At 40.2% G+C, this 24334-nt stretch overlaps 1 protein-coding gene across 2 annotated transcripts in view; it reads right to left on the reverse strand.

Annotated features, from left to right (window-relative positions):
- RAPGEF2 (Rap guanine nucleotide exchange factor 2) overlaps positions 1 to 24334 on the reverse strand; it is a 190112-nt gene that overhangs the window by 128618 nt on the left and 37160 nt on the right. For both annotated transcript variants that reach the window (XM_049833433.1, XM_049833423.1), the window contains exons 2-3: positions 4667 to 4737; positions 1053 to 1109 (exon numbers count right to left, since the gene is read on the reverse strand). In XM_049833433.1, coding sequence (XP_049689390.1) covers positions 1053 to 1109; positions 4667 to 4737 — 128 coding nt within the window. The remainder of the gene's footprint in view (positions 1 to 1052; positions 1110 to 4666; positions 4738 to 24334) is intronic.

Consider the following 24334-nt stretch of genomic DNA (forward strand, 5'->3'; position numbering starts at 1 on the left):
TATTTTCTCGGGCACGTATCTCCCGGTAACTTTTGCCTGCCTGAAGTTACCTGCCTTGAGTACATGCATAACTAGCAGCCTTGATTCATTCAGCATATAATTCAAATTTAAACCAACAGTTAGAAGAAGCCAAGATATTGGGTCTAAACAAAAGCTCTAGTACACGTAATGGACACAACCAACTGCCTAGTAAAGGACAAATCACCAGCACAATAGTCACTAGCAAATCAGTCTGTAAAATGAATAAAGATTATACTGGTCTACTTAAAATTTGACCTTGTGCATTTCCCATACATAACTGATTATGGGGTTTCATTAGACATTAATTTAACTTTGCTGAATGGTCAAGGTTTAGCATTAAAGTTTGTTCAATCACATCTTCTTCCTGATGGCCAACATAGGAATAATTACACATGCATAAAAGGCGGCATACAGGTGCATGCTTCATATGCTTAAATGTTCAAATAACACCAGACAACCCAGAAAAATCTGCATTTGCTTAGATGTTCAACTAACACCAGACAACCCAGAAAAATCTGCATTTAGAGTCTGGTTTAGAGGCATTAAGTGAAAAATGTAATAAACCTTTTGTTTCAGTAAGTTGCTTGCATAAACGAAGCAATTGCAATCCTCAGTTCTCTACTGTAAATCTGAGCTGACATTAGATCACATCCCTGCTAATTATAAGCTGTGTTAGATATGTCGATTTGGCACCTCTGGCACAAAAAGCTGGTCACTACTACTTTGACAAAATTGAAGTGAGACTAAATGACAACTTACTCTAACAAGACGACATCCCACATCCCCTAATGCTATAACATCTCACTGGTTACAAAAATGAATACAACACACATCACCAAGCAAGAGTCACTGTTAGCTCCCTCCCTGGCACCAGCAAATTTCTCCACTGTTTGACAATGAAAACGAAGTGACTTATTTAAGTTTACAGGCTGTGCACTGGGTGAGGGAATTGGCATCGAACGCTGTCCTTAACAGACTTTAAAATGAATTAATTCTTTGAACATCATACGAAAAGAAGCAGAAATACTTACTAGTACAGAACTTCATTTGCTTCATGCCTTTCATATCTAACAGTTTCACACATCAGTCTGAAAGAGAAGGAAAGAAGTCATTTTTAATTATGATTCCTATCAGCGTCACAAAGACTTCACTTTCTAAAGTTAGTCAGCATTTCCACGTTTGCCTCCAGCACTTGCAGAAACTAACCATCAATTTAAAGCTAAGCTGGTTTTTAATTTAAGAGAACAAATTGTTAAATCTAAGCATTAAACTTATTAGTTCATCCAAGATCAGATTTGATTTAGGACACTAGATGTAATTGCTCCCATAAAAAAAATTCTATAAAATGGGTAAAATGATACTGATCTCATTTTATAAAGTGATCTGATAAAAGTAAGTTGCTTTATAAGGAAACAATTCAGAATTTTGGAAATGGATAGAAATTTATGATACGTTAACACTAATCAGAGATACCATGATACAAGAACGGTTCCCTTTTTCAAGTCAGGCCCAATAGATAAAACAAGAAATTATGTTGCATGGTAAATCAAAGCTTCTTATTTTGCTAAAATTCAGCAACTTAAAAATTACTGTGAGATTTTAATGCTGAAATCCCAGAAGGCTCAAAGTGGAGAGAACTTCCTGCAGGAAAATCCTCTGTCTAGAGGGGAGGATTAAAGCACTTTGGCATTCACTGTCTGCCTGACAAATGTGGCATAATAGAGAGCAACTATAATAGAACTTACCACGTATTAGGAAATGCAATGTTAACTTGGTGTAAAAAATCAACATGCCATTTCTGCCTACTGTCTTAAGGAAATGGACCCTGTAAATTACTGGGGGGTGGGAAGGAAACAAACCCCGCTGCCTCCCGTGGACTTTCTATGGCTCTGAAGGAGACTGCAAACACCAAGGCTATTTGACAGACAGTCAGAGATTTGCCTAAGAGGCTCATTTGAACATTCAGATGAGGAACTATATTTAAATTTGGAAAATAAATTCTCAATTCTTCACAGGATCAATCATCAGAACCTCAGCGCACTAATGACCAGCTGCCTGCAGTGATACCCTAAGCTGACAAAAGTGCTCAAGAATTCCTGCTCAGGCAAAAAGTCTCAAAAAAGTTGATCTGAGGACTGGAAGAGTGGGTCTGGGTTTGATGTGACATTTAAAAGGCTTCTGATTGCCATTTCCCATAATTTCCTAGATAATTCATTTCAATAGCCAACAGGCTGCTACAAAAGGTACCTTGGCACTTATCTCTTTCAGGACTTCACTTATTAATTCAGCCTACTAAGAAATAATGCTTTTTCTGTCCAGAAGTGGCAGGCTTATAGTGGTATCCTGATCATTCATGAATTTTGTTAATAGAAAATTAAGATCTTAATTCTGTTTGCTCAAAAAACACACAGAAAAAAAAAAGACCAAGTTTTACTACCACAGCCTTTCCCCACTTCAATATTTTAGATCTACTCTTTGGACCATCTTTGAGAACTTTTCTTATAGGCAATGTCTGTATTGTATATAATTATGTATTGCATATCAATTTCAGCTAAGGAAAAACCTTCTTGCTTCCTGGCACAGGGAAAAACTTTTTGAACCACAGAACCTTCTCTTTTTCAGACACTGGTCCCCACCATAAAATTGGGTCTTGCCAAAATCCTTTACAGACACCAAAAAGCTACTGTCTACTGTCTACCTCCCAGGTCCTTATCTTCTTTCTGTGATCCTCTGTTTTGAGAGGGAAGGGGAAAGCAGACACAAAGTTACTGTTGAGAAGATACTAGAAGAAAAGTAATTTCTAGCAGATAGATTTAAAAATTAAAATACTGCTCAAGGATAGTCTGTGTCCTACTGGTCTGAAACGATGCTGGGCGATGGGCCATCTAAGAGTAGGAGTTATAGGAAACAGAATCACTTTAACAAGCAAATTTTGTTCCCCTCTGAATTAGGAGTGAAGGAAGTACATTCCTGATAGAGTCACGCAAGTTCACCACTGGCACTGTCCGAGTTTTACAGCATTTTGGTCCCATTATTAGGACAGTAACTGGGGAGAAAAGGCCTCTGACAGAAGGTAGCCAAGTGTTTCAGTTCCTGCGTTATACTGGAACAGTTAGAAATTACAGTGACCAAGTGGTACAAACTATAAACTCAAATATTTGAAAAATTTAATTACTTCTGGTCAAAATACTGGTATCTAATTTTTGCTCGAATGTGATCTTTGTCTGCTTCCCAAAGAAATGTAATAAATTCAAGATGAGATCACGAGCAAGCCATAATGTAAGTAATTCACTACTAGAGGTTATATTTAATACACTAGTTTTTAATGCATCTCAGAGGTTTTTGTGGCATCCCACTGCCACAAGAAATGTTCTATCCTGAAGGATACTATAAAAGCTTTCTGTCCCACATCTGCCAGGAGCCCAGCCTTTTCCATGTATGGTACTGTAAACAGAAGCTCTCTTCTAGGAATTCACTGTGCTGGGAGAGCGAGTTCCACACATTCCTCAGCAAGAACCTCATTCTGCACAGGAAGCCAAGAAGCACACATCAACATACCACTCAACCATATGGGCACACTTTGATCTTTGTAAACAAGTTAACATCAGTTCAACTCCAGCTATGCAAAACTTGATGTACTAAAAGTCTTCCATACAATAGCATAACACAAAATGCTTTAACTGAACGTGATCATGGCCTCCTTCCAAAGCAGAAGTAATTACAGAGACTCCTTTGAAGCCAACATTCACATTGCAAAATGCGTCTTGAGCGCTTCAGGAGAAAGAAAACCCTGCCTTTTGTTTTCTCCAAATTACAGAATATTGGCTTGGGAATGTGTACTCTGACAGAATGACAAAGCAAGAGGCCAGAAATTAGAACCTAAACCAACGTTAATTAAGTCAAAGCTGCCTCAGCAACTTCATACGTAGCAAATTTTGGCAAACCCCAGGATGCAAACTAACAGTAATTCACCCTCTCTCCCCATAGAGGAGATGTGCGGGCCTCCTTCTGTATCTGCCAGCCTCACACCAATATCCAAATACCCTTAGAAGCCTGTGCTGCAAGATGTTTATGTGAGGACAACTGAAACAACTACTTAAAAATCAAACACACACAAGCCTCTGGAAGTTTTTACTTGAATTTATTTGCTTCATGAAGCGTTTTAATAAAAAAAGTGCGTGGTGACATTTATTAATAATTTTTTACTAAGTATCATTTGCACGTGTAGTACATAATTTGTCTAAAACTTCCACACAAATGCAAGCACAAACTGAAACAGAAGCTGAATAACAGACTCTGCTCTCATGATTATTATATTATATGAATGATTTTGACTATATATGGACTTTCATTCAGGACTGGAATTTGTACTTTATGTAAAACATTTACTTCTAGTCTGGAAGTTTGAAAAGAAAATAAATGCATCTATAATAGCAATCAGAAGGAACAAATAGGGATACACATATGCACGCATACAAGGAGAAAGCGTTAGGACAATAAAGAATGGAAGAAATGGATGCAGTGATAGCCAGCTTTTCAGTTTGAGGTAGGGTACACAAGAGAAGTGTATAGTTACCAAACCTACTGTTCCTTTGCTTTGTTAGTGCATTAACATATATGTGTGTTTAATGATAAAGTATCATACCTTAGCTGATGCTCTCTCAGATTACACAAGGCTTCCATTCCGTGTAAATAGGAATACACAATCTCCAAATCCTACAAACACAAGGAAAACATAATTAGGATTCTCGTTTTGGTACAAGCTGTTAAAATACTGTTTTTGCAAGCATCCGGAGCTCTCCTTGTAGGGGCAACAGGAATATTGGAAATAATACATTTACAAGAGGTTAAAGGCAAGTTGCAGGAATACCTTGGATTATACCTTTGAACCTGACATGGAGAATAATGATGGTGTGTCCACATCAGAAAATGCAAACACAGAAACCTTTCTGCTTTTGCAGTTATTGCTCGTGTCCAGGAAACAAGCCTGGTCCAGAACCCCAGTGAGCTACTTTGCAACTACCACTGTCCTGCTTCCCAATGCCAACATACTCAAACCCCTTCATTTATTTCGTAAAGCAAGCTCATGGAAATTGGTCTTTTCACGATCAGGGGAAAAGAAAAAGTACAAAACAGTCTAACAAAATATCCCTTTGTACATAAATATTCACAAAATCATATCCACTTCAAGTGGAAGGTAAACCACAAGCTTAAATGAGAAAAAAGGTGGCACGAAGAGAAAATTATTGGCACAAGATCATTAAAAAAAATCATAAATACAATCCTAGTTATATGGCAAAGTGTTACATTCAACCATGGTGGACCTCCACTATCCAGCTCACAAAACAACATTAATAAAGATATGAAAACAACATCCAAGACTAAAACTTCTTAAGATGCAACTACGGAAACACTAATGTCAGTCTAGCAGTTTTACTAAAGTTATACTTAAAAATCACTATAGCACTTGAGAGAACTTCAGTGCAGGCCACAACTTCTAGAGTGATTTAAATTTGGCTTGCAGATTTGATGCTGTTTCATCATCGTTGTTTTGGTTTTTTTAAATGCGCTAGTTAAGAGACAATGCGTTATCCATAATTCATTGAAAATCAGAGCAGTGACTCGCAACCACTAGCTGAGGCTGACAAAGCTGAGAATAAACTAACACCAATACCACTTTTATAAACTTACTGTAAGAAGATGTTTTCATGTAATGGAATATATCAAAGCTATACATTTATGAAAGATTTGGCCACTGGGAGATATTTGTGTATTTAAAATTGACCGTGAAGTACAGAAATACTTCAGTTTTCAGGTACAATGAAAGAATGCTAGCTGTGGTATTTGGACAAGGGCGTTAGGACTGAAGTCGCACAGAGAACTTGAATTCAAGTGAGCAAAATAAAAATAAAATCTAGTTAAATACATTAAGTGTAGAAATGTTACTATACTTGTTTAAACATGGTACAGATCAGAAAAGATGCCAGAAGTTACACTCAGTGGTTGAGACTAAATAGGTGTCTTTCATTCAGTATTGAAGAGAACATCTTTTCCTCACACTGAAAAAAAAAAAAAAAAAAAGAAAATATTCTGTTTGAAAAAGTGGAAGAAGGGCAAAAGCCAAAATGTTGCAGTTTCACTTCTATTCTGGTCCTTCTGTTCCCTTGCCCTCTAGAGGCTTTGGTCCTCCTGTGAGGAGCAGAGGACACATCAAGGATAAAAGTAATTATGCATGGTTTGGGATGGAGAGACCTTGCACGTAGGAGGCTTTGAAGAGAAAATACAGTAGGTTGCTTGCCTTTTTTACTTTCTGCTTTTCTTTTTTCTATTTTTTTTTTTTAATAGTAATAAAAGTGTGTGGAACAACATGTCTGCCGCAGCCAGCGACCTGCTCGCTTGCCAGACAGGCTGGGGATGAGCAGAGGCTCCCGGTAGCCCTGTGCCGGTGGCGGGGTAAGACGCAAGCCCGACAGTCCCTGTGGCATCACTGCCACTCACCCAGACATGGCAGACTCTGCGGCACAAGCCACCGGCTGCCGCGAGACGCTGGGAGTGGGCCATTGAGGATCAGATGCCCACAGCAGTGGATTACATGGAAAAGAGCCTGGCCAGAAGGCACTACTGTAATTCATTTCCAACAAGCCTGTCTAACAACAAAGCAGAGACAGAAAAGAAAGAGAGTAACCTTCTGCCACCAGCTTGCACAGATTTTATCCGCAGTAACGGATTCACAGATGAATACAGAACCATTAAGGATGCTGGGTTAGACCTAAAATTGAAAGTGCCTGGTAAAATGGATCCATGGACATTTGGTTTCCAAAACTGCTGAGTGACACAAACCTAGTGACCAACCCTGCAGATGTACAAAGCAGTACAGAACACAGGTTATGTTCCTAAAGAAATGCAGCTCAAGTGACTTGAAGCAGGGGGAATGCATTAAATCACTGAAGGGAGTCATTCTGACCAGTTTCATAAGCAACAGACAAGATGAGTTTAGTGAACACCTTAAAAAAATTCCTTTCTCAAAATATAAAGTTTACTTGTCAAATATTTGTAAATACAATATCACCTAGATCCCCACACCAGGAATGGCAGATGGTGGAAGTCCTTGCCTAAAAAAGGCAAAAAAACCCAGATCTAAAGGGGGGAGAGGTAAGAAGAAAAACAACTAAATAAATCTTTACTTGTGTTTCCATCATGGTTGCTGGCTGCAGCAACACAGGGAAGATAAAGTTGGAAGACCTCTCACCACAGAGAGAACTAAGGTGGGGGTTTTTTGATTTGCAAAAAAAGCAGCAAGAAAACAGACCAGTGCCGCAGACAGTGGGGTCCTATCAAAGGAAGTAGTCATTATAACATTGCAGCTATGTGCACTGGCATCAAATCAGACAACTGTTTCCAAAAAGTGTGCTGCAGCCCATTCTTTAAGCTCTACCTTTCCAGAGGATGTCTAGCAGGAAACAGCTCCCTCTAGCACCAAAAGTTTGGCATTGAGATTTAAGTGACAAATAACCAGCATCATTCCTTTCAACTAAATTCTCCATAATAGTGCAAGGTACAGAAAACTACAGTAGAGTCGAAAATGAGAACTGAATGTATTTTCATATATTGTCAGTAGGCACTGCACACTTCCTGTCAGTCTGCAGCATTAAAGAGTAAGAACGCAATTTGAAAAAGTAAAATAAAATCAGAATATCAAGTTATTGTCACCTCAGTTTTCCATTTATCTCAGGAAAAACTAGGCTTTGCTTACTCAGCAAACGTATTATAGAACATAAATAGCTGTTTCAACTTCTTAATTAAAAGTGAATTAATAGAATGCAAGAGTCCTTCAGAAATACTAGCACCAAGTGTTGTAAAATCCTAAACAGATTCCAAATGCTTGAAACTATGGTATAATAAAAGCCATTTCACAAAAATAACAGAAACACATAAAATTAGGCATGCAAGCTACAGAATTTTTTAGACACTTGCCAAAAAAGCTAAAATTTTAAAACTCTCAGGAACTTTGTCTTTCAAGAAGGACATAGCCTGCCTATGTGATTTATGCCAGCTAGTTGAGCAAAACCTTAAAGCAGCAGCCAAATTCAACCCCACTGTGACTTACACAAACATTTCTGCTAGCTGACAGTGTCCCTGAAAGCTGCCTCTAACTAATCCACAGGATATAAAGGCACGCAGGTGACAGCAGCAGTCTGATGCTTTTTTGAAGATTGTTTTTACAGCACATGTACTCAAATTACCACAAGGTGGCAGACTGAGCCATCAAAACTTCAGAGAAAGTAATTCTTCACTGTTTTTCCCTTCATTTTTTAAAATATAACTTTATAACAGTTTATTTTAAAGTCAGGAGGAGCAAAGCTAATCATCACCACTAAAACTGGTTAAATATTCTGCTACAGGAAGGACTATTTCTACAAAAGCACAGAAGAACCACCACTTTGCTGCTTTCTAGTTTCATCCAGGCAGCAGAATTGAAAAAAAAAAAAAAAAAAAAAATAGCAAAAGCAACAAAAAGGCTCAGCTAACCTTGCTAAAAGAATCAAGTTCTACACAAAGATTATGGCAACAGCTTGAAAAAAACATCTCAATGGAAACTCCAAAACCAAAAATTAAATGCAAAGCACAAATTAGCACAGCTTTTAAAGCATGTTTTTATTTAAATGAAGGCTAAACAACTGAAATCTAATCTACGCTTAAACTTGTACTGCAGCCAAAGTCGTATGCTTGGGTTGCTGTGTGTGGAGCAGCCCAAAATTTGTTTAATTCAGTGTTATTTCTTAATTTGTTTGTTTCCGTGGTGTCAGCTGGCTCAGTTTAAAGTTCTGACTGTGTACTTTGAAACAAAACAGAGACACTCAAGTTTTAACATAGTTCAACTTCAATTAGATGTGTAGAAACACATCGGCCTGCAACCTTACCTCTGCTCTCCATTCTAATAAAAATCTGCATATGTTTATGCCCAGTCATTTCTATCCATTTAATTTGTGCTTCAAACATATTTGGCAATGCCAGTTACACAAACCAGGCAAAACCAAACAAGAATGCTGGCCCTAAATTCATACTAGCTTAATGAACAAATTTTTGCTTTAGTAAAGTGATAGAGACATGAAAATTTGCTACTTTGGACTGAAAAAGTTAAACTGCTCTAAAAATTGCAGACTTACAGTGGTTTCAGTCCTGGTTTGCATTAAGGTGTGAAACTACAGGCTCAACTCAACTATTCATCCTTGCTACAGTTAAAAAGCAAAATGCTGAGCTCTGAAATTCATTGATTAGTGAGAAATTCACCCATTTCTGTGAAGTGGCAAACAAGCAGAAAGAAGCTTTCATCTTATAATAGTTTGGTATATTTTAAATCAAAGGGTAAAAATAAAATACAAGCTAATTCCTTAATTCACTGTCTCAGAGGATGGGGGGAAAAAAAAAGAAAAAAAAAAAAAAAGAAGGACCTTTTCAAAGTACCTAATATTCATCCTGGGCTCAAAAAGATCTGCCGGCTGAGCCTACAACAGGTTTTGAAAGGCTGATCTTTGTTAAAATAACCCACCTTCAGCTCACACCCAGCCAACCGCCAGTAGCACCAGGCTCCGATGGGATGGGGCAGTGGGTGGGCACACCCGCTCGCCATCACACCCGGCAGCTCCAGACCCCAGCCCAAGCCCAGGTTTCGCTGTTTTGAAACCGGGAGGTGCCACCCAGTCCCTCCCCTCCGGGATCCCGCCACCTCCTCAGCCCCAGGACCAGCACCCACTCCCAGGGACCGAACTTCCAACCTCCCTGTTGGCAGCTTGAGACCGGCAAGGTCCAGTGACCGGGTCACGCAGGCAACAGCGCACACGGCAGGGTGAAGGTGGCACCTCGAAGTCTTCAATGGGTTTAAACAGACCATGACACCGCTGGCAGGAAGGGAGGCGTTTGTCATTTCTATATGGCTGACTAAACAGTTATTTGAGCTCAGAGTGGAACATCCCTTTTCTCTTCAAGTATTTTAATTCTTTTTTTCCCCCAAATCGTGATACAGTAGCTAGAGCAGCAGTGCCAAGTTTTTCTTCCTAGTGAGCAATGAAGCCCCAGTCCAAACCCAGGTTGCTGAAGGTCTGCCTCTCTTTCCTTGTAGCTGCAGGATCCTGTCTTTCTCCCTTTTCTTCTCACATCCAGCACCTGAAATCGTTTGAGACTCAGCCTCTCAGGTAGCTATATTTATAGCATTTATATTTTCTTTTTTTCCTCTAGCATTGATTTAGCACCTGCCTGCCTGGCTGCCTCTACTGGCTCACCGAGGCCAAAGCAGTGCCAGCATCGCCAAAAGAAACAGACTGGACTACAGCAACATCAATCCCATCTGGCTTAAACAGAAATTTCCGTGTCCACAGAAGAGATGTGCCTGCTCCCAAGTAGGTTTGTTCACATCTGGTTCACACTAACATGCCAGGCTCCCACCAACAGCAGGTCAGGAGACGATGCAAGTTACTGCCTTCGGAGACGGCAACCTCTGACAGAAAGGCAGGGCAGGCGAGGAAGGGCGGGGGGGAAGCTGCATCAGTTATCCCAGCCAAACCTGCCTCCAAAGGCAAAACCTTACCCTAAGGGTGAGTTCGCATCTTGCAAATATTAAGCTGCCAGCAAACCCACAAAACACGACTAACACCATGACAAAGAAATGCAGTGTTACTGATACCAAAATCCCTGCCATGCGCACGTGAAGATGAAGAATTCATCTTCACCTCCAGCTTCTAAACACTCACAATTGCCATGCAGAGGCACGCCCAGGTATGCACCTACTTATCAGTAAGCCATACCAAGACTAATTTGTTGAAGAGATTAAAATGAAGTATTTGTCATGTACTACAATTTTTTACATTCTCTTTCTTACATCAGGACCATCATATTCAGGGGTGGGGGGCCGCCACATGGGAAACCTGCCAGAATCCAAACTATTACACTACAGTTTAAGATAATTTGTTCTTCTTAACTTCACTGTAAGCTACCACAGCTTTTTTCTGCAAGCCATTCTTACTAGTGTACAGCATGCTACATAGAGATCCACAGCTTAAAAAAAAAAAACTAAAGCCAAAGTTATAGAAAACAATTTATTGACTCAATGCTGAATTTTGCAGCTACACAGATATAAATTAAAATATTTAAGTAAGTGCAATTACATATGTCAAGTCACCCAAATTGGCACTTTTGTGAATGAAATCCTATGGGCCATATTTTAAGGATTAATATAGATCATGTAATTCACTTTTATAAATTTACCTGAAAGAACTATTTCATTTATATCACTCTGTTTTGAAGTATATAAGAAAAACATAAGCTATCAGAGACTAATAAAAGTTAATTCCTGAACACAGAATAAAACTCCTGATTCTTAATACATTCAGTTTCTAAGTATAGTCTAGGACACAAAGCTTGGTCTATCAGTTTTACACATGAATCAATTAGCATTTCCTTTAGCCAAACTTGACATTTTTAATAGTCAAGTCTGCTTTTTCAAACACTAAGCCTACAGAATCAGGTGATGCTACTCTCTTCAACGATCTCACAGCAGGGTTGAAGAAGTTCCTATCCTGTTCCTCACCCACATTCAGCACAGTTTCAGATCCCATTTGCCCTTCTCTACTCCTGTGGGGCTCCTGTTTTTCTGCCAAGAGTGAGACAGACCTATCCAGCCAGCATCCAGCCCAACACAGCCCTCCCCTTCCCAAGGAGCAGCACACCATCAGCTCCCAGATAAGCTGCAAGCCTGGAAACTCAACATTCCTGACACATCTCGAAGGGGACTCAGCTCAGCAGAGTCGCTCTGATAAGTAGCATCACGCCACATTGCCATTATAATTTCTTCTTTTTCTTTTGTTTGGCACAGGACAAATGTAAAAATTGGAGGGGTGGGAAGCAAGAACAAGTAGTGTTGGAAATGGGTAGGGAGCAAAGGCAGGTACGCGGGGTAGGCAGACAACTGACTGTAGCAGAGCAGCTTTGCCGTCCCCCATTTGCCACCCGCCAGCGGAGTCTACCTTTTCGTAAACTGCCTGTTACAGGCAACAGCTTGGCTTGCCTCAAAACCACAGCTCTCCAAGACAATGATGAGACAATTTGAGGAGCTGCTAAAGACAAATACCTTCTTACCCATAGTCCAAACAGGTGACTGGGATTAAAAGGCAATTTTTGAACTTAAAGGTCTGTTAGAGCCATCCAATGCCAAATTAGTTACCTGAACTTCAGCCAAGTGTGTTAGTGGCCACTGAGGTTCTAAAAAGTTGTACCATCTTAAACCTGGATGAATTTGCCTCAGGAAATTTTTGACAAAACATGACTCCACAGCAACCAGGCATGACTAAGCGTGGGAATCGGCCTTCATCAGAAGAGCAGTTTACAGACCATCAAGCCATCCCAAGCCTTTACTTCCTCTGCTTCAGCTAGGCAGTGGGAAAGGAATATGGAAATCGTATTGATCTTGTTAAGACTTGTTGACACACAAAAAGTTGTTATTTTTAGTTCTCCTGGGGGGAGGGTGGGGACATTTGTTCTGGGTTACAGGTGGAATTTTTAAACTGGATTAGAAACAGGAAGAACAGGCAATTCTAATCTGGAACTGAAGTACCCACACATGAAGCTAATCAGGAACAACTCCAAAAGCTTGTAAGGAAAAAAGGAGAAATCCCCTTTTCCTGGTTTGTCTTAACTGGGAGTTGTCTCAGTAGAGAACAGTAGAGAACAAAAATATGCTTATCCAAAGCCTTCAGCTGCATTACCGTCAAAGTCAGAGGCTGGAGAAACACCACAGGATCACAGTAAAATAGTTGTGGAGAAACAAGATGTTTCAACGGGATACTTAAATCAGCCTTCCTGTCTTTCAAATACATTTTGTTTGTTTTGTGAATTATTTTCTTTTTAAATGAGCTTCCCTCAAAAGACAATTTCATTACGTGTTTATTTTTGCATTTTAGATAATTTTTTTTCTAATGGGAAGTAGGATTAAAAAAAAAAATCTCTACTTCCATGTAATGCCTCACAGATTTATATATAATAATATAAACAGTTTGGGGGTTTCAATCTTGCCAGTGGAACCTGCTCAAACGTATGAAAATAAGTTGGAAGGTTCAATGACCCACCCACACTAACAGACTTTTAACACCAGCTCGAAATTAGTACAATTGGTTCAACATACCCTGCTGGTCATAAAGCTTTCAGCAGAATAAAGTAAAGAAATTAAGACATTCATGATTATAATCATCCCATAAGATGGGGATAAACGTGGAAAGGGTAGATGGGAAATTAAAGCCTGCCATCTCGTAGAAGTCAGTGAACAAACTAATGAGCATAGAAATTACAGGGTAGCACCATGCATTTCTTTTCTACTCTCCAGACACTCAGAAGTCAGACAATTAAATACTTAACACAAAAGCCTAAGTTCTGTAGTCAAAAATCCAAATGTTGGTCGCATGTCCAAATGCAAACAAAATGGTTTCACTACAAAAGATCTCTCCTATTGACTGCAGACCATAATTATGAAAGGCACTTAAGCTTTTCACCATTAAGAATATATATAATTGCCTTTTCATGCCTTTTCAATATTTATAGCCAACAGTTGGAAGCTTGTATTAAATCTGTTCTATCCATTTTCACATTCATTGCACAAACATTCACATCTTTTATTGCAGAGTTATCCCAGTTCCTAGGGGGTTTTCCTCTTTCTTTTTTTTTTTTTTTTTTTTTTTTGGTAATGCTAAGGGAAGTCTCACATTGTTTTGAGACAGTTTGTTATTTGCCCCATGTTTGCCATTAGCTATATGGAATAAGACTCAATATCCTAACTAAATGAAAATCAACCTTGTGCTAACAAATATATCCGCTACTAAATACAGCGGGACTTATTTTTAAACAACTACTTGTAGCAGAGATGAGTTTTATATAAGTTTATCCAAATACAAATGACTATAATGATTGGTAGCTTTTAAATAGCAAAATTTGTTTTAAAAAAACACTATCCTGGAGTAAACAGCCAAAAAGCAACTCCTAGTCGGCACCTAGTTGTAATGATAGAAGCATTTTAAAGGACCTCAGCCCAGAGAACAACATCAGGAAGAGCAACTAGGGTGGCCAGCAAAAGCAGACCACAGTCTATCAGGTAGGGTTGCCCACTAAAAATAGGGTTAGTGGTTAGCTGTGCTTAGGGGATTCCCCAAGAGCTGTCAGAGCAAGATTAAGGTATGACAATTCTCACATACTTTTGCTGGTAGTGGGTTTTTTTTAGAGTGCTTAATTAGCCTACAGGTTTCAACGCAGCCAGGATTAATATTCATTATATCAGTTTAAGCACAAGGACTGCAGTCTAGACAATCTAGGCATAACTAAGCCAAACAAATTGCCATGAAGGAAACGCGTCACTCCAGACTTAGCCTAGATGAACTCTTCACACAGTTTTCCTTGTAGTGGGCAAGAGCAATCTGTTTTGTGAAAAACCTTAACTTCTGTAAGGCCTAGGTCACTGGACTTCAACATCACAGACAAGTGGTAACCACAACTACACAGCATTCCTTCTTCAAATGCATCATTAACAAGGTTGTGATCATTAAAAAAATCCCGACGACACAGGCTTCATAGTATGCTGATCTTCATAGCGTACCAGATTTGTTAAATGGGGCAGGTGTTCCAAATCACAAGGGAATAAGTCGCAATGACCTTAAAGAGCTGTCTTTTGTCAACTGATCTGCGATAACTGCTCATGTGAACATTTTAAGCTTTCTATTGCAAACAAGCTTTGTAAATTTAGTAACAGGCTAAGGTGGCAATGCTGTTCGGCTGACAAAGGGGTAACCCAGTAAACCACCTCTGCACAATCACTTGTGATTATCGGTCCACATCTGAAGCTGTAACAATCCCAACTGCTCACATTTCACCTACCTTCTTGGGAATACTGGCATTTTACCTTGTTAAAACAAGACCTTGGAATTGGCCTCCTTGTGCCTTTGAGACCGAGAAGCTCAGCAATGAATCGCCGGGTTGGGGGGGTTCAGCTCTGTCCCAAGTGCTGAACATCATCACGCTCCACCCTCTGCTTGTTGCATTTCTCCCTTGCCAAGCAAGAAAAACCCAAACCAACCCAGAAACACCACAAACCTCACGCTCTGGTTGAGAGAAGGGGAGGGGAAAAAAAAAAAAGAAAAAAAAAAATCAGTTCCCAAGCACAATTGCATCCCAACCCAGCCAGCAACACACTGATTTCCAGAATCACCCAGAGCATCAGAGCCACCTCCACTTTGTAAAGTGGGGTTTTCTAGAAGCCCCAATGCCGTAGGAGACCTCCACCGCCCCTTCCAGAGGTTACTTGTTGCAAACAGCCACCACCGACCCGGGGTTGAGCTGGTGAGGAGCTCCGTGCTGCAGCTCCCTGGCTTATTACCATGACAACTCACATCCAGAGACAAAAGGAACCAGCACGCGTTGGAAACTGTGCTCTGCCAGAACTTGCAACAGAAATATCTCGGTAGTACTATAATCAACAGAAAATACAGTGAGTTATTTTCTGTGGCTGGCCTACAACCATTTTATATTGCTGGCTTACAACCAACCAAAGCAAAAACACAAAACAAAAATAAAGTTCGCCTTTCCAACCACTGAGGCAACAGCGCGTATTTGCTGAAGTAAAACTGCACTGTTCCTTTCTTGCTTTGGACAGTTTTGTTTTTATTTAAGAAAAAATGTGTTGCTCGGTTTCTTTATATTTATGAATCAAAAAAACACAGATACAATGAAAGCATGAGGAAGGGGGAGAAAAAGATTATACCACAACTAATTTCAAAGGTTTATACCCCGACACATCTTTTATATTCATGTGCTTAAACAAAGCATTAAGATTCATTTAGACAGACACAATTTTCCCCACATTCCAACATACAACTCCTCTTAGTTCAGCTTACCCTTTAAAAAAAAGCTTTGTCATTTGATTTTGTGTTTTAAAATAAGATAGCAAAGAATCATGTTTGTTTATTTTTTTGGAGCAGCTGAGTTTACAGCAGCATGTTTCAGACCATGTTTTACAACAGACATTAAACTTACTTGAAGCATCAACAGTAGGTCACATGAAAATTATTCCGAGACTATCAGGCAAATGATCATACCAAAGTATGTATTTGCATGTCAAATCAATCCTCACTCAAAAATTCATCTCAAAAGCTGCTGGTGGTCACATCCTCCCACAGCAAAGGAGGCAAACTTTAGAAAAATGCTGAAGTACTTTCCACAGAATAATCTCCAGGCCCAAATTTATTTGTTAGCTCAGGTATTTCCTAAAACAGAGGCTGCATTTAATAACTCCAAATGTCTATCTTTTAGGTTTGGGGGTTTTTCCTTCCTATGAGCAATGGTAAGATTCTGAAAGGGACCTGAGCTTTTGGATTTTTTATTATTTTTTTAAATTTCACTTGGGGATGAATCAATTTCCAAATCTCAGATGGGCTTACTGGAGACACTGCTCTGATTCAACTTGAGAATATTTTTGCAATCCTAGAAGCAGAACACCAACTACCTAAGAAATTTTAATGTCAAATGGGTAAACACCCATAGAGGTCAAGCACGTGTAAGGTTATGGTGGTGGTGAAGCACAGCCCTTCTCAGGTCACCACCCTGCAACCTAAATGCAGTTCTGAGTACCATAAAACAAGATGGAAAAAACAAACAGCCTTCCATCGCCAAATGTGTTGGACTTTCTCTTGGCCACTGGGAGAACATCTGATACCTCAGTGAGCCAACCCCATTTGCCACAGCTGCCTCCTCTCTGACTCATGCTAATGTTCTGACCCTTTAATGTCCAACGTTAGAGTCCAACGAGCAGAAGACACGCACATACCCATGGCCAGCCTATGGGAGGCTGCCCTGGCAAGAAGGGCACACAAGAACACCCTGGCATGGTGGCAAAGCAGGCAGGGTTCAGCCCATCTACTTTGCCTCTGCCTATTGAGATGAAGTGACCTAAAGCAGCTTCAGCTGATGTAGCAGATGACTGCCCTTACGGGGAAGGACTCCACTCTCTTGATTCAGTCTTACCTGGCACTGCACGCACAAGGGAAAACCATCAGGAACAGATCCAAAGCTTAAAGAGTATGAAAGAAGTCACACAGTGACACTTCACTGGAACGCTCTGCCAGCCCCTAAAAAAAATCCCTTCTGGAGGGAACAAGCCATTCAAAATGGTTTGGCTGTACCGTTAAACCCTACTCAGAGGGAATCAGGGGGATGCTCTTTAACATCCCCCATTAGCAGCTCTAGATGGCTCTTTCTCAGCACTTCGAAATCCCTTTCATCTCATCACAACTGCTGAAGGGATTCATCAGATCCAAATCCACTTCCATGCATCAGACAGCTCAACACCAAGACCTAACACCTATATTGTTTGTCAAATCTCCAACTTCTTAAGACACTGCATTTATACCACAGGTTACAGAGATGGTCACAGGGATGTGATTTTCACTCGCTCTATCACACACACACACAAGATCCTGAAAAGGCTAGAAGTTGTGAATAAAGCTTATCTACTGCTTACTCCATTCCCTGACTTGGCTGGGTCTGTGTTTTTTGTTCAATAACTTTACCAACAACTGTAAAGAGATAGAGGTACTGCCAGCTATTTCTTTGTGAGCAGGGGCTTTGCAGTTAAGAATGCAAGGCAACCCACTAGCAGTGACTCCTTACAGCTGGTCTACAAACTGCCTACTGAACTAGAATTTAATTTCTAATAACTGTTAGTGACATATCTGGCTGTCACATCACAACTGATTATTTTTTTTTTTTTTATTTCTTTACTGAAGTTCAAGAATGTCCCTCCGTATACTAGTTTCTCCCCCCCCACCAGCCCTAACACAGATAGACATTTACAAGTCGGTGGGTGGTACAGCTGCCAAAGGACCAACAGCAAGTGCTGGTGGATGGAGAAACCAAACACACCGACACACAAAAAAACACGTCCACAGGACAGCAGCAGGCAGTCTCTCAGAATCTTAATCCAATGCATAAGGCAAACAGGTTTTTCAGCCTCTATAGCCTTTCCAGAGGGGTACCATATGTCACATGCTTTGCTTAGTCTAAGTTAACTAAGCAAAGGGTTAGAGATATAACTCTGAATTCTTTGTGTATAATAAAATACATACCCTTGGTTTCATAACAGAGTATTTTTGCCTAGATCTTAAGCACCATTCTTTATGAACATTTAAGCTAAATCTTGATACAGAGAAGCTTACCAGTTGTTTTGCAAACTAATTTAGACCAAGCATATGACAGCCATCAATTTACCCAATCTTAACAAGATACTGTTTATCAACTGATAAGCAAGCGACATTTGTTCTTAAACACTGAATACATACTTCACAGCAACTTGAAATCATGTGTTTGAACTCTGAAATTGGACATTCACATTCCTCATTAGAGATTACTGCTTATCTCCTGAGTTAGTAATTTACAGCTGAGTCTGAGGACTCACTTTTAACACTAAAAGCAACTCCAAACAGAGCTCAGCTAAAGCATGGCAGTGAAGCATCCCCAAAGCGCTCTGATGGACAATAGGTGCGATCTCTCCCATTGGTGCCCCACATAAACCCTTGCAATGCTATTAGAAACCCAACTCTAAACAGGTTTGAGCACTAGGTCAGTATCTAAGCATTCCTAAGTGTACTGAGAAATACGACCAATGTTAATTACCTGCTTGTACAGCCCTAGAATGTCCTAAAACATGAGAGACACAAACACCTTTCCACTCCTTCTCCTGAGTCTGGCACAAGAACATAGGAGTGACAAACATGATTTCAAACAGCAGTGAGCATTTCCTGAAGATAGTGGCCTAGGATGATGCTGGATGACAAGAAATGGGAGACCTGTGCAGAAGCACTGCTGTCTCCTCCAGGAGCCAAGTGGTAGCCAGGAGGTTTATTCCAGGAGCACCCGGTGGGACTTGTGGCTGCACTGCACTCACCAATGCTCCTGAGCTTTGGGCACAGAGGAAGAGGGATGATTAGCGACAGTGTGACTAAAAGCAGAAGACTCCTAAACAAAGGCCGGGCATGGTGACTGAGGTAAATCAGCTCCCAGGCTGCAGAGGACCGGGAGGGCAAGGCACAAGGACACCACGCCTGTGGCGTTCAGCATGAGGAACCAAGATCCCGGCAGCCTTGTTATTAGCTTTGGCCTCAGCTGGCCTTCTGCTGGTACCAGTAGAGCTAATGACTGTTTCTGATCTCTGCTCTCCAGCCACACTGGGAAGGGCTCATTAAGTCAGGAGCCTGGCAATAACCCACAGCAGTATCCATACATTTAGACAGCACTTCTCTGCTGGTGAATTAAGCCACAGAAACCCTGGAGAGTGAGGTGCAGAAGGTAGATCCACAGGGAATCGGCTCAACAACAACAGAGCTGGATCGAAACTAGCTCTGTGGAAACCCAAGGTGTCTCTGCATCCTGCTCACTGCCCCCCCCCCCCCACCCCCAGGTCTAGAAACATAGCTCAGGAGTTACTCACACCATCCCTGCATCGTCACAAGCTTTCCTCAGAGCATGCTTGCTGCCTCCACCCAGCACGGTGTCTCAACTAAAGCATACAGCGGGACCTGACCTCTCTTTGAAAGATCATCACAGCACATGTAATCCAGATAACAACTGACAGGGAAGCTTGTAAGGGTTGAGACTTTCTCCTTTTAAAACAACATCCTCGGTTACATTTAACACAGATCAGGATTATTATTTCTACTGTCCAACATATCTAAGGCTGGCTCATCTGCCGGATTTTATCCATTTAATCTGCAAATGGTTACTAGCCTCAGGCAAAGTGTCTAGTTCAAGAAACAGTAGTCAGACTGTAAGCTTTCCATCTGCAATTGGTGATATGACTACAGTGGTTTCGGGTTATAAAGTCATTGTTTCTACGTACAGGACCCATGCACTTCTGCCAACAAAGTTCCTAACTGGTCACATTAGTTGCTCTGCCTTCTTGCCCTCACCAGCATTTTTAACCCATTTCACCAGTTCCAGATCTGAGGTTTTTTGCTCCTTCATGAACCTGGCAATTGCTGTAGGTAGACTGGCAAATATGTCTACCATTTTCTTTTTTCCTCATCCTCAATTCAAATAAAGTAGTTTGCTATATTTCTACTGCATTCCCTTCTGTATTTTCACTAATACTAGCATTTAGCCAAAACAGGCAGACCCGCGGTTGATGACCAGCATGAAAATGAATTGGAGACCTCAAAGCAGCTGCTACAGGGCAAACAGCCCTAAAAAACTACCAGGGGACGAAAGAAATTGTCACCTTTCTTGGCACTCTCAGATACCAGAAAAAGACTGAATGAATGCAGCAGCAGCTCCGAGGCCCCACACGTTTTATGGACAGCCAAATCCTGCAAAATCGGGTAAAATTTCTACATAGGTTCCAGCTGTACTTTTAACTAAACCTTTTGGCACTTGTGAATGTACAGGAAGCAGCCAGGAGCTCTAGAACAAGCACATCACCTGGATGTGTCTAGAAAAACAACTAGCAGTGCAATAGTTCTCTTGAAAGTTCTGTATATACTTTATAGCTGTTCTCAAATAGGGGATCCCACAGCTTCCTTCCCTTCCTTACTTTGAGTGCAGGACACCAAGGATAAGCAGTGCAGTCTTGGTATTTATTCTCCCACAACTGAACGGACTAGAAACAAGGCAAGATTTGGTTGTGGATCGTTGTCACAAACAACAGGCTTCAGCTATCTGCAGTTCATAGAACACCTTGACTCCACTTTGGCCAAAGTGGCCCAAAACTTGCCTTGAAAAAGCATGCAGTGTGGGGCAGCCTGCACTCACTAGTGTCCTTGGCTCCCCCCGACACATTGAAATTCTGCCCTGGAGGATTGGGAAGGCCTTTTTGCAACCTCCCAGAGATTGCTTTACGATCGCAAGCAATGTACTGACGCAGCACATGTACTACGTGCTCTCTTCTGCCAGCTCTGCTCGGGTGGGCACTGTATAGATGAAAGACCACGCTGACAGACAGAGACAGTTGCTCCTCAAGTTTCCACAGTAAGTTTTGCCAGAGGAGATTCTCCAATGTTACAGTCATGATTTAGTTGGCTCTGTACAGTTGTCTCACCCGGAGGTCAGTTCTGCACTTTTTTGCTATTGGACTTGTGCTCTTTTTTTTTTTTTTTTTTCTTTTGGAAGACTTATGAATGAATTTGAAAGTCAGGAACAGCAAATGCCTCATGTGTTTGGTGGTTTGTTTGGTTGTTGCTTTTTTAAAGCACTGAAATACTAAATTTTCACATTAAGAAGCCATCGATTCCTACAAACATAACCTGAAATTTCAGAGCAGTTTCCTTCCAAGGATACCTTGATTTTCTTTCCTAAAGCACGTGAAAAAAAGTCTAAACTAAAGACTGAGGGCAAGAACGCATACTGTCTGAAATTATTAACTTGCACTGTGAACTTACAGAAGGTACAAGCTGAGTAAGAATAGTAAGAATTTGGCTATTACAGATTAGCTGTTTACTAGGTTAAGGTTACAGCCACATACAGTGTGCGTACAGAGCACAGGTGGCCATGGAAGTATATGCAAAGACTACTTGCCCTTCAGTGAACCAGCTAATAGCTTCAGGTAGTTTAGGGTCAACAACGTATCCTTAACTATATCAAGGGGATGGCAGTGGTCGGGCAGGGGGCTTCTTTGGCATTTGAGGGAATGGTCACAACAGGGACCGTGCAGGGAGATGACAGGACAACACTACGCTCAGAATGTCTACAGGTTAACTTTGTACTGTGCTATGTAGTAGAGCTTTCTGGAGTTACTTCAAAAATATTACATCCTGTGGGAATTAATTACATCATTTTTATATTTTAAACAGTGGAATAAAGGATTTTTTGAGCAGCAATATTGGTATAATAGATCCTTAGGCGTTTCGCCTTTCCAGGATTTGGCAACAGCTGAGCACCTTGTGGCATCAGTACAGTCTTACTTGGTAACTATGGGAGTTTATGTAAGGCTAACCGGTCTTATTTTTGCTGCGAGTGATTTAGAATTCCCAAAGGACAGGGGAAGGGGAACAAATATTGTATTCAACACTTATCCAGAGATGTACCTGAAGAAAAAAAAGCACAAGTCCCAGTAATAAACTGATTGAGTTGCAGTGTGCCTGATTTCAGAGACTTTTCAAAAGTTACTTATAATTCTCTTTTTCATTCAATTAAACCTAGGAAGTCTTTAAAAAAACAAATCATTTTACAGATGTAATTTGAGTGGTATTATAAAGGTTTATCAGCAAGAAAACTTGGGTTTAAGCTTGATTTTTATAACGTGGCAGAAAAAAACTCAGTACTATGCTAACAGCTTTACAGGAACTGATTAAACTTGCAAACCTGATCTAAAAATGTCAAAAGATAATTCACAGAAAAGAGATAGTAAACAGCTAATGTTGACACAAAGGACTAGTTTTTCAAAGATACATATCAAACAAGTGAAACAAGGACCCCATCTTTTATTTCAATCCATTTATTCTTTTGACTGAAGAAAGAAGGCTTTTGTACACAGCCTCTATATATCTTGGTTTTCATCACTTATGAGTCCACTAGCTAGTTTTAAACCTATTTGACAGCATGGAAGATTTACAACTTGAAGGGAAGAAATCAAAAAAAATGCAAAGAAACTGGAAGGAACACACTAAAGGGCTGGGAAGCACACAGAAGGCACAAGTTGGGAACATTAAACACTGGAAAACACAAATATTTACACACATTCTTATGCTCACAGAATAACTTCTTTTTAAAAATTAAAAAACCAGTCAAGTACTTCATACCAACACAAGTGACCTGAAACAAAAGTTTGGCTTTTGGCTTTCTAAATTAAAGTTAATATTTAATACTGAGTTTCCCTCAGTTCAGCTACTAAAAGTTCTATGTTAGCAAATCAGAGCACCTACTCACTTTCAAGTTATAAATACACTTTTATATACATTACAAATAAAAGATGGCCTCAAGAAAAATGGAGCTTTGCTAGTTTTTAAGTAAACATGGCTTACGCATATTCTCAGATCTTGTAAAAATGCAATGCTTAGAACTCTGATGGGTAACATTTTGCCCAACAAAGAAGGAAAGGACTAGCCCAAGCTTTCACTCTTGGCTCTCCCAGCAAGCTGGCAGAGGGCTCAGGGGAGTGAGCTGGAGAAGCTTGAGCATTTGGCAATGGAAGACCAAGAAGTCAATATCTGGCTGTTTGACAAGACAATTTTCTGGCTGTAATCTCATTCTCTTAAGCAAATTAAAACACAAAAAAAATGCTCTCGTTGACCTTCTGGTTAATGGCATTTCATTCACTTGAACAGCCTGCTGTTTGAGTGCTTAATACGACTATTACCAAGAATAAGTTTTATTTCTGATTTCAAGCCAGCAGAGGAAAGTTTCAGAATACACTCATAACACTGAGATGGCTCACATGACCATGTTAACACCTGGAGTAAGCTTTGTTGGTGACTGCATGCTCTACTAAAAACAACAACATACATCACATATGAAGAAAGGGTTATCAGTAGACCACTTAGCCAAACACAAAAATCCTGACCAAGCAGCATCAAGCAAAACAAAGGATTCTTGTAATCACTATTCACTCAATACTAAAAAGCACCATAAAGTAATCTGAAGCAACAGTTAAATGCTGAAAATTAAATAATTGGAAGCAATATATGGAAATAGAATTACAGCAAAACATACACAAGATTTCTTCACAAGAAATATTCCACTGCCTTTTATTACCTGGCTCTGGTGTCAACATTTTTCTCCAGGATGTCATATTAATGGAAGGCATGAGGGGGCAAATCAAACAAGCTCTTTTGCTAAGCACAAATTTTTCCGCAAGAAGTGACACCATGTGATTGTCCAAAGTCCTAGACGCCATTCAAGAAGAATCATCTAGGGATACATTTTGACATTATAGCCTTGCAGTGGTTCACAGTTTACAAGCACCCACAGTGAAGCATCAAAAGATGCAATAAAGTGCCTGCGCTTTTAAAAGAAGTCTGCTTTTTTCTTTTAAGATGTCCTACATGAACATATCAACACTGAATCCCACACTTAATATGGTTTTAGAAGGTTCTGTTTCAGGTCAGTATCTTGCAAAAACTACTTAAATATTTATAAGCTTTTTACACAACATGAAAAGCAAAAGTAACCAAAGAACCTCTTACTGCTAATACATCTGGTTGTCTCCACTGTTTCCTACTTCACCATTAGAATCCCAGGAAAAACAGTAACTGTTTTGAGACCAAGCACAAAGACGTCCTAATTATTAGAAATCCCTCCC

This window comes from Accipiter gentilis, chromosome 3, assembly GCF_929443795.1.
Source record: "Accipiter gentilis chromosome 3, bAccGen1.1, whole genome shotgun sequence".
In the NCBI taxonomy this organism is placed as follows: domain Eukaryota; kingdom Metazoa; phylum Chordata; class Aves; order Accipitriformes; family Accipitridae; genus Astur; species Astur gentilis.